The sequence below is a fragment of the Trachymyrmex cornetzi genome, unplaced genomic scaffold (assembly GCF_001594075.2).
Source record: "Trachymyrmex cornetzi isolate Tcor2-1 unplaced genomic scaffold, Tcor1.1 scaffold220, whole genome shotgun sequence".
Taxonomy (NCBI): domain Eukaryota; kingdom Metazoa; phylum Arthropoda; class Insecta; order Hymenoptera; family Formicidae; genus Trachymyrmex; species Trachymyrmex cornetzi.
The window spans coordinates 547,816-563,757 of NW_017296848.1; the positions used below are offsets into that span (position 1 = coordinate 547,816).

At 34.9% G+C, this 15,942-nt stretch overlaps 1 protein-coding gene across 2 annotated transcripts in view; it reads left to right on the top strand.

Annotated features, from left to right (window-relative positions):
* LOC108760128 (uncharacterized) overlaps positions 1-15,942 on the top strand; it is a 54,236-nt gene that overhangs the window by 10,563 nt on the left and 27,731 nt on the right. For both annotated transcript variants that reach the window (XM_018505926.1, XM_018505925.1), the window contains exons 5-7: positions 178-351; positions 884-1,066; positions 2,547-2,729. In XM_018505926.1, the coding sequence (XP_018361428.1) occupies positions 178-351; positions 884-1,066; positions 2,547-2,729 (540 nt within the window). The remainder of the gene's footprint in view (positions 1-177; positions 352-883; positions 1,067-2,546; positions 2,730-15,942) is intronic.

Consider the following 15,942-nt stretch of genomic DNA (forward strand, 5'->3'; position numbering starts at 1 on the left):
CTCGACTATCCTTCCCCTCAGGTTAAAACATTTCAACTCTAATTTGGCCTCCTCCCTAAACAAAATCCTGGCAACGGCCATGAGTGAATTTTTGTATCACTATATCATATGAAGGGATAATGTTTCATTTGATTGTTGTATCACCATATCATATGAAGGGATAACGTTTCATTGTAGAAGTTGCAGTTAAACGATACTGCAATCAGCAGGTGAAAGTGGTCAGTGAAGATGGCGGTTACCTCAACACCCCGGGTTACCCTCTATACTACATTGGAGAAACATGCGGGTGGACCTTCAGGACGTTTAATGGTCAGAGGATAGTTCTAACATTTCACGACTTGGATATCCGTGGTAAGTTCGCGTTTTAACCTCTCAACTCCGAAACCCATTCGTCAGAGCGCGAGAAGTTAAACTGATAAAAATTGTATTGCTCGCATTGGAACTAAAAGCAGATTTAGCTTTGTTTGTGGAAAACGAATCCGACGCGCCAATTCTTTCTCACCACGATGAAAATAACTTGTGGTTTAAATAGAGAAGGATTCAAGAACTTGAATAAAGTCTGAAAACGTGTATACGATGCTTGGGCAACATTCGATATGACATTGTATATTTTATCAAAAAATTTACGATCTTTATTTAAAATGGATTTCAACGATCCACTTTAACTCTCTTATGAAGCCGCGAAATGAATAACGATTTGCTAACACATAACTAGTTTACTACACACAAACGGTGCATCGCAAGCGCACATGCGCTGCATATGACACCGATCAGATTACGATATCACGTCGATCGCCTCGTTGAAAAAATAAACGTCCCTGGTGCGTCTGATTTCACGCGTTTCGTAAACAAACTAGAGGTAGAAATCACGAATAAATCGCAGGTCCAGATGCTGATGGAAACTGCATGGACATCGTGAGAGTGCGGGATAGAGGCAGCACTCTCTTCGAGTTCTGCGGCACCACCGCGGGCGTGCGAGTTGTCTCGTATTCGAACGTGTTGACCCTCGACTTCGTCGCTTCAAAGAGGTTTTACAACGCTCGGGGCTTTTTTCTGCAGTATCAAGGTAAAAAAAAAAGAGAGACCGAGCTCGGAAAACATAGGAGAGAAGTGCCACGAACACGTACATTGTTACGAAACGGTTAACTCGGGAATAAAGCAAAGGTGCATAATTAGAAAACTTGTGTTAAAGGCTCATCCAAATTTTTGTGTTAATTTAAGATAGTATTACACGTACTTTTTAACAAAATGAAAAATTATGAAAAAATTAGAGATTTTTCTATGTTGTATTTAAAAGTAACACACAAATTTTGGCGGCGATTTAGAATCTGTTTCAAAAATTATTTCAGAATAAGAAATAGTCATGTTTTTAAAAAATAATTAACATAAAATAAGAAAAGTTTTATTTAAACTATTTCCAATTCTAATCTTTTCTTCAGAGAAAGAGACACCTGATATACATTTTTAATATAAGATGAGTTACATTAAAAAGTAACACAAATATTATATCAAAAATTAATACAAAAGTATAACACCGATACAATTTCTAAGCAAATTGTGTGTGAAAGCATACTTTTTCAGTAAAATTAATATTTATATAATAATATGTTAAATTAAGATATTTTATTCATTTTTCTAAAAATTTACATTTTAAAATATATTATTTTAATGTTTTATTTATTTACGGTTTCATAAATTGTGTTATTTTAACATTAAGAAAAGTTAAATATCAATTTAACACAAATTGTTCAAATAACACAATCACATTAAATTATCTTAACACATTGTATTAAATTAACAGTCAGATATGTTAACACAATTTTAATGAGGACTTGTTTTAACACAAATAGAAAACGTTTTTTACTGTGTACGTGTATATTTTATCAACCAGACCTACGCAAAATTAAGTCGACCATGTTATCCGGGCTAAATTAGCATTAAGATTAATTAATGGTTTCAACAATTATTGAATAAGTTCTGGGATTTATAACGAAGTATGTCTGACCTATCGATATTTTCAATCTTTCTAAAAGTAAATTATATGTTCTTGTTCTACGTTATAATCAATACTTCAGTATTCTCTGTAATATTAAACTTACGTTTCAAGAAGCTTCTTTGCATGATAATGGACTGTTATAAAATATTTGCTTTTTCGAAAACGGTAGAATTTATAATCTTATTTCTTTCTGTGTGCGAACATTAATAAATCTCTTTTTCTCTTATTCTCGAGTGCGGACATCTAAAAAAAATCAAAGATATTACCGAATCAATATAAAATTCAATTTTAAAATTTTCGCAACCGAGACCACTTTTCAAGTCTTTTACCAATTTAAAAAGTTTCTTGAAACGCCATTAGCTACTTTAACTATTTCAGTGTTTAAAACTTTTAATAACTCGCTAGCTTTTGCTGTTTAAATGTTCGAAAATTACGTGAAGGACTTAGGAAAATGCTGGAAACTCTGAAAGGCGACGCGATATCGCCCTTTAAAGTGGAGCAACGTGTTAACTAGGAAGGCAAGGTGGAAATGAACTTATACGTTTTGCAGTGCTCGGCTGTCCGGAGGTCTTGGCGCCGAACGGAAGTTACGTGTCGAACGGTACATTGACTTCACGGACATTCTTGTGCAAGTCGGGCAGCGTGTTTCCCGACAGCAGGGAGAGAAAAAGGACGCTCGAATGTAGGAATGGCAAGTGGAACGAGACCGCTACCAAGTTACCCAATTGCGTAGGTAAGAACTTGCCTATTTCATTCACGACATTACCGCGTTTTGTTCCATCAATATTTCTCCGTTATAAACCAAATAGAATATATCGTGGTAAAAATTTAAAACAATATAATTAAGAAGGCATACACCACGAACGCCAGATGAGAATGGCTTGAAAATTTATTTGTATTTGAAATATTACAATAAAATAGACGTTTCGGTCTTAAATTAGACCTTCCTCAGTATTACAAAAATAGTATTACAAAAATCAAATCTATTTAAGAGCGTTATCAAATCATCTGCTGACAACGTATAGAACTTATATTCGTTAATTTTTAACTAATTATGTGCGTAATAAATTATTATTGACTATTTTTGTAATACTGAGGAAGGTCTAATTTAAGACCGAAACGTCTATTTTATTGTAATATTTCAAATACAAATAAATTTTCAAGCCATTCTCATCTGGCGTTCGTGGTGTATGCCTTCTTAACTATATTGTTCCTCCGTTATATTTTGTATATTTTATTTACCGGTCATTCTGTTACACTCGCGTGCGAGCGCTGTGTTTTTTTTATTATATTTGTTTTATTTTAAATAGTAGAACCATACATACATTCATTACGCACAGTGAGTGAATTTCATTCTCTATCAGAGAATTAATTTAAACTTTTTCATAAAAGCAACGCGTGCCTGTAACGGGGAAATAATGCACTTTATTACGTACATTATTACAATAATATGTGCAATAAATCCGTGGTTATACTGAAATGTGTGTTCTTTGTCTGCTTATTACATACAGAGAATTATTTATTAATACCATTAAATGTTCAAATACGCTCATTGAATTTTATCGTGGAAATTAAAAAGCATTGCACTCACAATCAGAAAGTACAGGACATGCTATTACATTATTGTTATTAATATAAATGTTATTATTAATTATACATACATGCACTCTATTTATAGTTCGTAATAATTATAATAATCTCACTTTATAATATCTTGTGTCTACTTTCATGTGACATTAGCAATGCTAAATCCGCGAATAATGGATATTATTAATTTTGTCTGCATTCATATTTTCACTCTTTCTATCAGCAATCTGAATCTTTTTTGTCCAATCAAATTTTTTTTTTTTACTATTCTAGGCATTCAAAAAATATAGAAAAATTCAGGGTTATTTTTAAAATCTCTCTTACATTACCAAATATAGCTTTTCAACTCAAATACTAAAACCTTATTTAATAAAAATTGAAAATTGAGGAAGAAATTAAAAGTGAAATTTTGCTTGTGCCAAAAGCAAGCTGACCTAGATTGCAGACGGAGGGTTAAAAGCAAATTTCAATATGATGGATAACGGAAGTCTGACTCATGCAAGCTCAGCAGCGAAACGTTGATGTAGATCCGAAAATAATTTATCTTCCTCTGTCTTCCGAATATTTATCAAATTTTTATCCCTCTTTTTTCGTGATATATTTGGGAAATTTAGAGCTCGTTTTCCTTTTTTTTTTTTTAATTTTTCGAACTTTTATCGAATTTTTATTCCCCCTTTTCCGTGATATTATATCTGCATTTTCTGCAACCATTAATTAGGAAGCAAAATGCGTCGTTTCCTGTGATTAATTTGAAATCAACATGCGTGCGTCAGTCGTGCGCATAAATTCACAGAGTATTCAGCATAGGTAACGTGGCGAGGCGCGAGAAATAATCGATACGGCCCTTCCGTGTCGGAAATCCCCCAATGGCTAGTGATGACATCGAAACCCTATAAAAATGGGTTTCCACATTATTCGAATTTTTTATCGCCCGATCTGCGGTGCAATATCGCTTTAAATTTTCCGCAAAATTTTTTTCATGTAATGAAATGATTTATATGAATTCAGATATCTTGAATTTCATGAAAATTTAATATTAATGATTAACGTTAAAAATTTGAGAATAAAAGGAATTAAGAATAGAAATATGTATAAAAAGCTTAATTTGTGATAAGTATTGATAATAAAGAAAGGTGAACAAGCGAGTATAGATATTAAATAATTATTATATATAATTTATTCATACATAAAAAATATAAGAAAAAGGTATGTAATAAATTAAATTTCATTAATATGTGTGTAAAAATAAAATTAGTGCAAGTAAATACACGGAAAGACATAAATGCATAAAAAAATCTAATCTTATCTCAACAGCTATTTTAATTAATTTATTAATAAAGATTACTTCGCGTATTTATCGTTATACGTTTATTTATCTTAAAAAGATAGAAATAAGTTAGAAATGGTACATTATTTATTACGAACGAATAAAATAAATATATAATAGATAAAATACATTAAATAAAATACATTAAGTAAAATAAATTAACAAAATTTTAATAGACTAAAATATAACAAAATAAAACGAACATAACGTGCGGAATGAATTACGTCGGTCAAATTAAAAGTTTGGTCAGAGTTTAGAAATAAAAGATATTTCGAGTGTTGTTCGTCAGTATCTGAATAGGTTGAAGTGCCATCACTACCCATGGTTGCTGATCGAGGGGGCTTCATTCCCCTTCGGAGAAAATGGTGGGGGACCCTTTCTCGGGGAAGGGAGAAAGCAAGATATCGCTCTCTCGGTAGGGAAACGAAAGACGAGGATGAACTGAAAGCGAGTCTTAGGGCAAGAGGCGGAGGGGTTCCCAAAGGCAACCATACGTCGCCGTCGTCTTCGTGTCGTGTCGTCGCGCGAAGTCAGTCGCCTGGACGTCACGTGCCTCTTTCAACGCGAAGAGAAAAAATACGTGTTACTTATATAAAGTAGCCTTGAAATTCGCGAAAGTACGTCAAAAATATATAACATATTTCGGGGAAACGCTAGTCAAATTCGAGAACTTGAAGAAATTCCCAACGTCCAACAGGTAATTGGCGATCATGTATTATAAATTCATTCATAACCTTGAAATTTAGTTTGTAGATTGAAATTATTTGTAATAGTCGCTCAGTTCGTCGATCCCTCAGAGTTATTTGATCTTTAACATGAGGTACATAATTGTAATAGCGGTTAATATGACAGAGCATTCCCTCGAATTAAGGAGTTCTGTGTGTAGATATATATCTTACTTCAGGCTAAAAGTTTAGAAAAACTTTTTAAAAAATGGTATTTTGAGAATCATTAAAAAACATCCATAACAATGTTTCTAATAATAATTTCTTACATTCAATAACTGTTATTGAATCTGAAAGTTATTATTAAAAATCATTATATTCGATACATTTGAGTAATCCTAAAATTTCAAGAGTTGTTCAAGTTTGAGTAAATACGCAATAAACTCCAGCTAAAAGTAACATAACGTCAGTGTTATAATTTCACACTCAAGAATGTAATTTATGTAACATTTCGTGTTACATTATATTACATTTATATTGTTGAATGTGAAATTATTATTGATGTTATACATATATTACTATTAATTAGTGTTTACTGAGAGAATCCCAAAAATATCAATTTTTAAAAAGCATTTCTCCAAACTTTTAGCCTGGAGTGTACTTGGAGTGTATTTACACACGCTCGTGTCTTTTTACCAAATATATAAAATAAAATAATTTATTTAGAGTAAATCTCATTCAAAAAAGATATGCGTCGCTGCATCGCGAATTACAAGTTTCTGTGTAAACATAATTATTTCGAAAATAACTAAAGCTTAAAAACTGAATTGCCGTTTAATTAATAAATAAATTTAACCCGGATTTTCGAGGTAGATCTTGCGATCTGTTAAATATTGATGAACTGTTTTTTTCAAAACCGACGATTTAGAGGCAAAGCGCTCGGTGATTCGAAATAAAGTGCGATTTATATACAAATTATTTCTTCTAACTGGATTGAAGCAGTCGATATCGAGCGCGAGGTCAACATAATGATCTTCCTATTGAACCTTCGCACCCATTGCGATCTCCGAGTAAATTAATCTCGTGTTCTGTTTCTCTCTTTTTAGCTAGACTATATAAATCGCTGCGAATGCCCTGATGGGAATTAATTATTAACGAGTCATTAGTCATCAATGAATGTGATTAAATTGTTGATGTAGTTCGAGCAACAGCAAACATTTCACTCAATTCTTGAATTAAATATGTTCTTTCTGAAAGCTCTACTTTCTATAAACAAATCAGTGACTTCAGTGCTATTTACAACTGATGTATCATTGGCGAATATTTACCGTTTTTTAGTATCTAATAAATTTGTAGTACCTAATACGCTGATTCATTTTTAGAAGTTATGGATTTCCTGTAGATTCACTTGTAAAGAATCTTAACTTCTAAAAGTGAATCAGGGCACCTATTATGTAAATGTTCGGAATGGATTCCGATCGGAATTATTTCGTTTTCCCTAGAAAACACAATAGAAATCTAGGGAATAATTACGATTGGAATCCATTCCGAACATTTTCGTAATAGGTGCCCAGTGTATTATTGAAAAACAGTAAATATTCGCTGATTCAGTTATAAGTATGGCATTGAAGCCACTGAATCACTTTAAGAGAGTAATGTTCTCAAATTAAAAGAATTTAAGAATTTAAGAATTATGTTTAAAGCATAAAATACATAATTATAATATTTGGCACAAGACTACTTCAATTAATTTTATATCTAGGAAGATTTCGTGGAAATGTTTGTTTTTTTCAAAACTTTTAATAGAGAATTTGATAATTTCTGAAACTGTAACTTGATTAATTAAACTATAAATTTAATCTTATTTAGTTATGTATTTATCTTCAGGTATTTTCTCTCATTGATATTTTAGATAAAAACATTATTTTCTTGTCTCTATTTTTGCAAGAGATTCTTGTCGAAACTATATTTTTTATCATTCATACTAGAAGTTATTTTCTATATTTGCAGAACATTTGTTTACGGAACTTTTTGTATATGTTACATTTGTTTATATCACCTATCCGCGCTCCAGTCTAGTCTGTCGTTTCTAAACACAACTATTCGCGTAAACCTCGTTCTCTATATGACATTTTCAAGCACGCTGAAACATAGGCAGTGGAAAAAGATACTGCTGGCAGCTGTGGCCCAAATTAAGGCTTGTAAAATATCATCTTGCGGAGCCTGAAACCGACGGACAAATAAAAGAGAGCAGAAAAACGAGAGGCCGAGAGAGAGAGAGAGAGAGAGAGAGGCAGAGAAGAGAGAGAAATTGCTTTGTACGAGACCATCTATTCTTTTTTTCGTTTTTCCGCCGGCGGATTGTGCCTGGTTTCCCAGAAACAATCATTCGACTGCGATAGCTACAGATCCTCCATGAAGGAGATTAAGAGATGGGTGCTTCTTCTTTGTATGCCTTAAATAAAAAAGCACAAGGTTAAACTTGAACTTGTCAAAGCAGCAATTAATCTTGTTATACACTGAGAAAAATAGTCTGGTTGGATTAAACAGTAACTCTGGTGGAAAATGAACGAATCAGAATTTTCTGGTTACGTCTATTAGAATTCTAGTTGAGATAACTAGAATTCTGATTAATATAATTATTCTGGAAAAAATAAGAATTTTAGTAGATTTTACCAGAAATATAGTATCAATCAGAATTCCGGTTATCTCAACTAGAATTCTAATAAATTTAACCAGAAATTTCTGATTCGTCCATTTTCAACCAGAAATTTTTTTCAGTGTACGGTGAAATACATTTCCGATAATTTAGTGGAAACAATGAAACTAGAAAAATTATCATAGAGATATTACCTTAGAAAAATAAGTATCTACCGTTTAAATTTTATACAAATGAAATATTTAGTATAAAAGAGTCAGAGAAGAAAAGAAAGAGAAAAACACAGCAATAAATAAACTAATCACATTACGCAAAAAATACTTGCGATAAATTATATTGATAAAACATATCCACATCCGTTAAAAGAATGTGTGATTAAAATTCGCCGAAACCAGTATTAATCTACTTCACAGTGATGATAAGATATCCTGAATACATTTCTGTTCACAGCTTCATTTTTTTTACCGTTAATATTTGTGAATATTTAGAAACGTTTCCATTAAAAATAAACAACGGTATCTAAATAGCTAACGAACTGAGAGCTACAAATTCTTTTTCCACGTACGCTTAATATCTTGCTACGCGAGCTTACGTTATTATTTTTTCCCTTCACAAACATCAGGCTAGGTGAAATAAAAAAAATATAGCTGTACTCTCCTCCGACGGAAAAAAAATAATAAAAAAACTGAATAATCTTCAATACAGTGCGCGCGCTTTTCCATTTCAATCGTTCTCGAAACAAAACCAATTTTGCACGCTCCGAGGAAATCCATTTCGACGCAAAACGGTGGACGAACTCCCTCCCCAATTTCCGAATAAATAAAATCGGATTTTCCATTCATCACTCCGGGAAAAGAGCATTTCGGTCCGGCGCAATGCATCCGCGTGTGCAGCCGGGACAGATGTATACGTACATAATTCGGAAATCGCGCAGCTGCAACGTCGTCTGTGCATGCCGTGCAGCGTTAAGGAGCGCGAGCGAGCAGGAAAGAGAAGGAAGAAAGACGAACGGATTTGGTCCTGAGGGGAGTAAAGGGCGACAGGCAGGGTGGGGATATTTCCTTCTCTTCCTCCAAGTTATCCCGTCTGTCTTTCTTTTCCTTTTCGACACTCTCTCCCTCCCTCTTTCTCATTCTCTCTCTCTCTCTCTCTCTCTCTCTCTCTCTCTCGTCAGTCTCTTCTCTGATAAATTTAGAGTTAGTAGAATAAAACAACAGAGCACACAGCTGCACCGCTCGAGCTGGCTTCGTGAAAGTGTAGCCTCAATCTGTTGCTGAAAACGAGAACTTTGTTCACTTTGTTTAAATGTCCAGCAAAGTTAGCCGAAGTCAATCGAGCTTGTTGGGGATTACTTGCGATTACTTGGATTTCAATCTCTTTCAGGAAATTGAAAACTCCAGTTGGGATCATATGGTATATTAAAAAGATACACTGAGAAAAATGATCTGGTTGGATTAAACAGTAATTCTGGTGGAAAATGGACGAATCAGAATTTTCTGGTTATGTCTATTAGAATTCTAGTTAAGATAACTAGAATTCTGATTAATATAATTATTCTGGTAAAAATAAGAATTCTAGTAGATTTTACCAGAAATATAGTATCAACCAGAATTCCGGTTATCTCAACTAGAATTCTAATAAATTTAACTAGAAATTTCTGATTCGTCCATTTTCAACCAGAAATTTTTTTCAGTGTATATTAGTTAAAATTTTTATAGAATAAAAAGTAAAATTATGGAGAGCAAGTGGTAGAGAAATATCAATTTTATAATCAGTTTATTATTAGTTTTTTATGTATTACAAAATTATACTTATGATGACTTGAAATTAGAAGAAAAATAGAATAATTTTTATTTCCAATTAAGCAAAGAGAGTATAGGTATTGCAGAAAAAATTCATACAATATCTGTCTTTATTAAATTACATTCTTCATTATGAAATTTACGGAGCAAAAATTTATTATTAAATTCCGATGAAAAATTAATCTGCTGCCTTTGGCGCAGAAAATTATAAAATTTTATTGCTCCCCGTACTGCAAAAGTGGCTTGCAAGGTCATTATTAATTTCCGACTTCGGAAACTCGTTATACGTTTCACCATCAGAATTTTACAGAATTCTCTATAATGCAGAATTAACGAAGTCCCGCACTCCGCACAGCTGTACGCGGCCGTTCAAGCTGTTTGCCCACCACCAAAATCGATTCCAGTTCCCTGCATGCGTTGCGTTCTCCGCGAAACCGACGCGTTCGTATCTAGTCTAGTTCGACCTATCGCGCGCCAAGAGAGTGGCCAACTTGTTTTCGACGAGGCGCACCGAGACGTGGCGGAAGAGCGGGGATGGATCACCAGCGTGGCGGTAGAAGGGATACAACGCTTGGCCCTGTTTACTCCTTCCTCGCTGGCATACGTTTCCCCTCCCTTCGCGCTCTCTCTCACCGTCGTTGCCCTCACCACCACGGCACTGAGGTCTCCCCTCACACCGGAGGTACAACGTGAATTGCCGATGCCAGCGGAAACCTCCTCCAGTCGCCATCGGCGTTCCTGATATATACCGAGTGGCTCCATCGCGTCTTCCTCATCACCGACCGCCCTTTGTTTATCAATGGAGAGCTCGTGTTCAGCTTTACGTACGCACGCTTACCCGCGATCACGCATCACCGCCACGCACACGCGGGGGTATCGTGAGACCGAAACACGCGACCTCGTAGAGGAGCCCTATCCGCCGCACCTCAGCTCGCTCCGTGAGCATATCGCCAAGGTCATCGCGGGAACGAGTCGAAAGATCGTCACCAAGTAGATTCACGGGGGAAAATCAAGCCACCTTGTGGTGGAAGAATCCTCGCTTCGCAGAGACGCCGAGGGATCGACGAGCTCTCGGTAAAATAGAGCTCTTGAGGAAAGGGACTGTTCCGAGGAGAGCATGTGATGTTACTTCGAAGAGAATGCTCTTAAGAGTTTAATTCCATGAGAAGCGACTCCTGCGAGAGAATAGGAATTCTTGGTTGAAATAAGGACAGGCTCTTTGAAAAGGGAGAGAATTGATGCATGCAGAAGTGTCAGATTTTCCTTGAAATTCCTTGGTAGGAGTAAGAGTTCTTGAAGAGAATGCTCTCCAGGAGTGGATCCTTTCAAAAAGATAATACTGAAGAAATCGGTGAGCTAATCTGATAAGAGATAGTTCAATCATTGAACAAGATTTACCAACTTTCCTTGGTCTAAAAGATTTGTCCTGAAGAAAAATAGAGTTTTCGAGGAAAAAGACCGTTCTGAAGTACATGTCATGAAGTACTTCGAAGAAAACTCTCTAGTAAGAATTTGATTCTCCAAGAAGTGATTCTTGCGAAAAGAGGAATTCTTGGTTACAATAAGGAAAGGCGTTTAGAAAGGCAGAGAGTTGATACATGCAGAAGGTCAACGATTTTCCTGTAAATTTCTTGGTAGGAATAAGAGTTCTTAAAGAGAATGCTCGCTAGGAGTGTCCTTTAAAAAGATAATACTGAAAAAGTACTGAACCATCTGATAAGAGATAGTTCAGTCTTGAACAAGGAGATTTGCCAACTTTCCATGTTCCAAAAGATTTATTCCGAAGAAAATACGGTTGTCGAGGAAAGATACCGTTTTGAAGAGCATGTCATGTCACTTTGAAGAGAATGCTTTTAAAAGTTCGATTCTACAGAGCGTGATAAGAGCTCTTTGAAAGAGGAATTCCTGGTTAAAATAACGAGACACTTTGAAAAGGCAGATAATTAATACGAAGTGTCGAAGATTTTCTTCAAATTCTTTAGTAGGAGTTCTTGAGGGAATGCTCGCTAAAAACGTCCTTAAAAAAAAAATACTAAAAAAGTTAGCGAGCCATTTCACAAGCGATAGTTCAGTCTGGAACAAGGAGATTTACTCACAAGAATTCCATGTTCTGAAAGATTTATTCTGAAGACGTGATTCTTCCGAGAAATCAAACTTTAAAAAAGAAACTTTTAAACAGACATTTCAAAATATATTTACGCTAAAGATTCGACAGTTTCTATCTCTCGCTACAGTTCAAACGGAATTATAAAACAAACGAAAATCAGACTTATTGAAGAAATCTTTCTAAAAATTTTTCTGAATCCAGTGATTCATGAGAAATATTTTTAAAGATACAAAAACACGAAAGATTATACAATTCATGCAAAAATATTAATAGGTACTGAGCTCTTGACTTTGAACCGAATAAAGTCTTCACTGTTTCGTTTTTTGAGCCATTAGCATCAGGTGATTTTTCAATTTTTTGTTTAAAAAAAATCTCAAATAAGAAATGTAATATTGGAGTTCAAGTCCTGAAGAACTGTAATTTGACTATAACAACAAACTGTAGTAAGGATCGAGATCGGAGATCAACTAGGCAGAGTCGGGGAGGTGTTAAGAGAATGCGTCGACTCTAGAAGGACATCTAAGAGAAACGGAACTTATCTAAGAGAGACGGACCCAATCAGGTCGGCGGCGAAATCGCGATTCCCGGTGAACATGCGCGTGTTGCGTGGCGGGCAAAGTTCAGCCAACCCAGAGAGTAGCAATTGAGCCGTTAATTATGCCTTGACGAGCTGTAACTATACGGTGCAAAGTCGTACGTAACCAACCGTGAAAGGGGAGGGGAAAAGAAAACTGATAGATACGCGATCGAGATTAAGGCTGCGGTCCACTTAGCGCTTCAAACGCTACAGAGCATTTGTAGCACCGATATGACTGGTCCATTTGATGCTTCGGGACGCTTCCAGCAACTCTGATTACGTCATCAATACGTCATCCTTTTTGTTCCCACTTCGCTTCAACTGCCTCACCTCGGGAGGTGGGTTGGCTGGAGCGTACTTTTTGTTCCCACTTCGCTTCAACAGCCTCACCTCGGGAGGTGGGTTGGCTGGAGCGTTCACGTAGCAATTGTAGCATTCGAAATAGTAATGGACCAATCGGAGCGTAGCGTTTGGAGCATAATGTTTAGAGCATTTGGAAGAAGCAAGTGGACCGCAGCCTAAGGGAAATGCAGCGGTGTCGCAAAGGCGCGCCGGTTAATTCGCGAAAAGGCATTTCTTAGGTAACCAGATTGGCGAGTCGAGGTGCGAAGAGAATAGTTCGAGAAGAGTTAGCGGGGAGTCGCGGCCGCTCTCGGATGGACTTTGTACCCAGCTGTAATGACTCATCGGTGTGGTTGAGGAAGGAGCGAGGCGTCGAGAGGGAGATTGGTACGTGGACGAAGACGAGGCGCGAGGGAATGCGTTTGCGAAGGAGACGCGGGCGGCGACCAGGTATCTCCAACCGAGCGATTTTACGGCGAGAAATCTTACGTAGACGGATAAATGAAAAACCGTGCGATTGCGCAATGTAAAAAAATGAACCGATTTATATCGCGCGCCGTCAGCTCGAAACACGTACTGCTTTTAAATATCGGTGTAAACGCAGTATTTTTCCAAGTTTTTCAATCAAATATAGATCAAATATCGGTCCTATTTACGTCACGTGTACGAGTTTTATTAAAATTTGATTGGCATTTGGCTTACAATTGCAGCGAGAGTTTCGTGCAATACGCGTGGCGATGTATAATATCAATGTATATTTCAAATTACAAACATGGTACAAAGAACGTCATTTTTTATAATAATAATCCGAATTGCACAATCTACAATATTGTAATGAAACTAACAAAAGAACTGTGAGTAACAAAATAGTATACACATTTTCATTGTGAGTTTTGTTATTTTCACTAAAAAATATAAATTTTTTTTTAATTTACTTGGAATTATGATTATTGCATAAGGTATTTTAATTGAATTTTTATTTTCGGTTTTGTTTTACAAAACCTTAAAAAAAGTCGTTAGCAAGATTTATTTCTGATAAAGATTTTTTGATACCTTGCTGGTAAAAAAATTTAAATATTTTTAAATGAAGAGGAAAACGAGCATCCTCTCGTCTCTGCAGTTTTATGTCATTAATGTGAAATTGAGCTGACGGAAAAGTTTTATAAAGCTCTTTTCAGTCTACGCACTTCATGGGAAACCACAATTAAGCAAAAAAATGGAGATATACTAGTTTTCGCTCTGCGTTCCTCGCTTCAGTGAAATGGAACAAAGTTTCATTTGTGATTCTTCTCTCTCTCTCTCTCTCTCTCTCTCTCTCTCTCTCTCTCTCTCTCTCTCTCTCGTTTTTTAGGGAGATTATATTTTTCTCTCAGTTTGTCTTTCTCATTTTGCTAAGTCTTCTGAGAAGACCTAAACTGCCGAAGCACAACATGTTTGTCACACAACGAAACCACCACGAATCAACATTCCGCCAAGTTTCATTATGACAAACTTCGAATGGATCTAAACGAGATGTTTCGGTCCAGCGAATGCAATCTAAATATCTAAGAACACAAATACGCTTCCGGATCGCATCATGATCAACAAGAAGGACATCATTGAAATACAAAGATCATTGGAGTTTCGTATTAAAATATAAAATAGTAAATAATTCGGAATTAAAAAGACAAATATATTCGCAGTCGAAAATTGTTAATAATTCTTTGAAATTTATTTCTCGATTTTTTCAAACGCGTTAGATAATTAATATAATTATTGACTACACAGAAATTTGATTTAAGAAGAAATTAACAATTATTTTATTTTTTTTAATATTACATTGTGTAGTCACCATGTTATTATGTGTAGTGACAAATCTTAAAGTCATATGTTATCATGTAATGACAAATCTTAAAATATTTGAAAGATCGAATATTTTAAGATTGTCACTAATATGACAGCTCAAATAAACATCTAATAAGAATTAGATCTTTAATGTAAAGATTAAAATATCGAAAAAATATATTCGCAATGAAAAATTGTATAATTCTTTGAAATATTACAAATATTTAAAAAAATTATGATCAAAATACATTTTGATTCTTTAAACGCGTTAATGGAGACAATCAATGGAGAGATTAATACATTTATTTAATATAGGTACACACACACACAAAAATGTGATTTAAGAAACAATTACAAATTCAATTATTTTATGTAATGAAAAATGTTAAGAACTTGTATTCGGTTTTGTTAAATTTTTTATGTGAAGATTATCTCAAGATTATCTCTTCCCGCAACTTCAAAAATCTATCGATCGACAAGTTACGTATAATTCGATAACATATATTGTGTCATATCGCAACGATTATATGCGCGTACATCTTCAATTAAAAATCTCTTTTTATTTCTATCTCATTTTTCTGAAATATCGATCATTTGATTTAAGCTACGTGTATTCTAGAGTTAATTAACCAGTTTCCTATCTGACGACAGTCTCATTAACGTGTTTTAAATGCCCGTGCAAAGGACGCTAATTACAAGGAAGAAATTTCATCGTTCTTATCGCGGATAAGATGACGATAAAAATTGGAAAGAGAGGAAGGAAGAAACGATGCATGCGAAGGAGCTGATAAAAGATAACGTGGCTTCTTTCGTTTCATCCCTCCTCGCGGGCGTGTAACGCGGTGTCGTTTCATTTCGTTTAGTCCGCAAACACAATAGAGTAGTAAGCTTTAAGTCTTAAGGAATTAACCAATCATAGTCGATTATTCTTCTCACATTCAACTGTGATTGATCAATTTCTTAAGGAGGTTGTAAGGCAAATGCAATATGTTAAGAACTACTTGAAAAAATTACAGACTATTCTAAATTTTATTTAATAATAATACAAAAAAAATA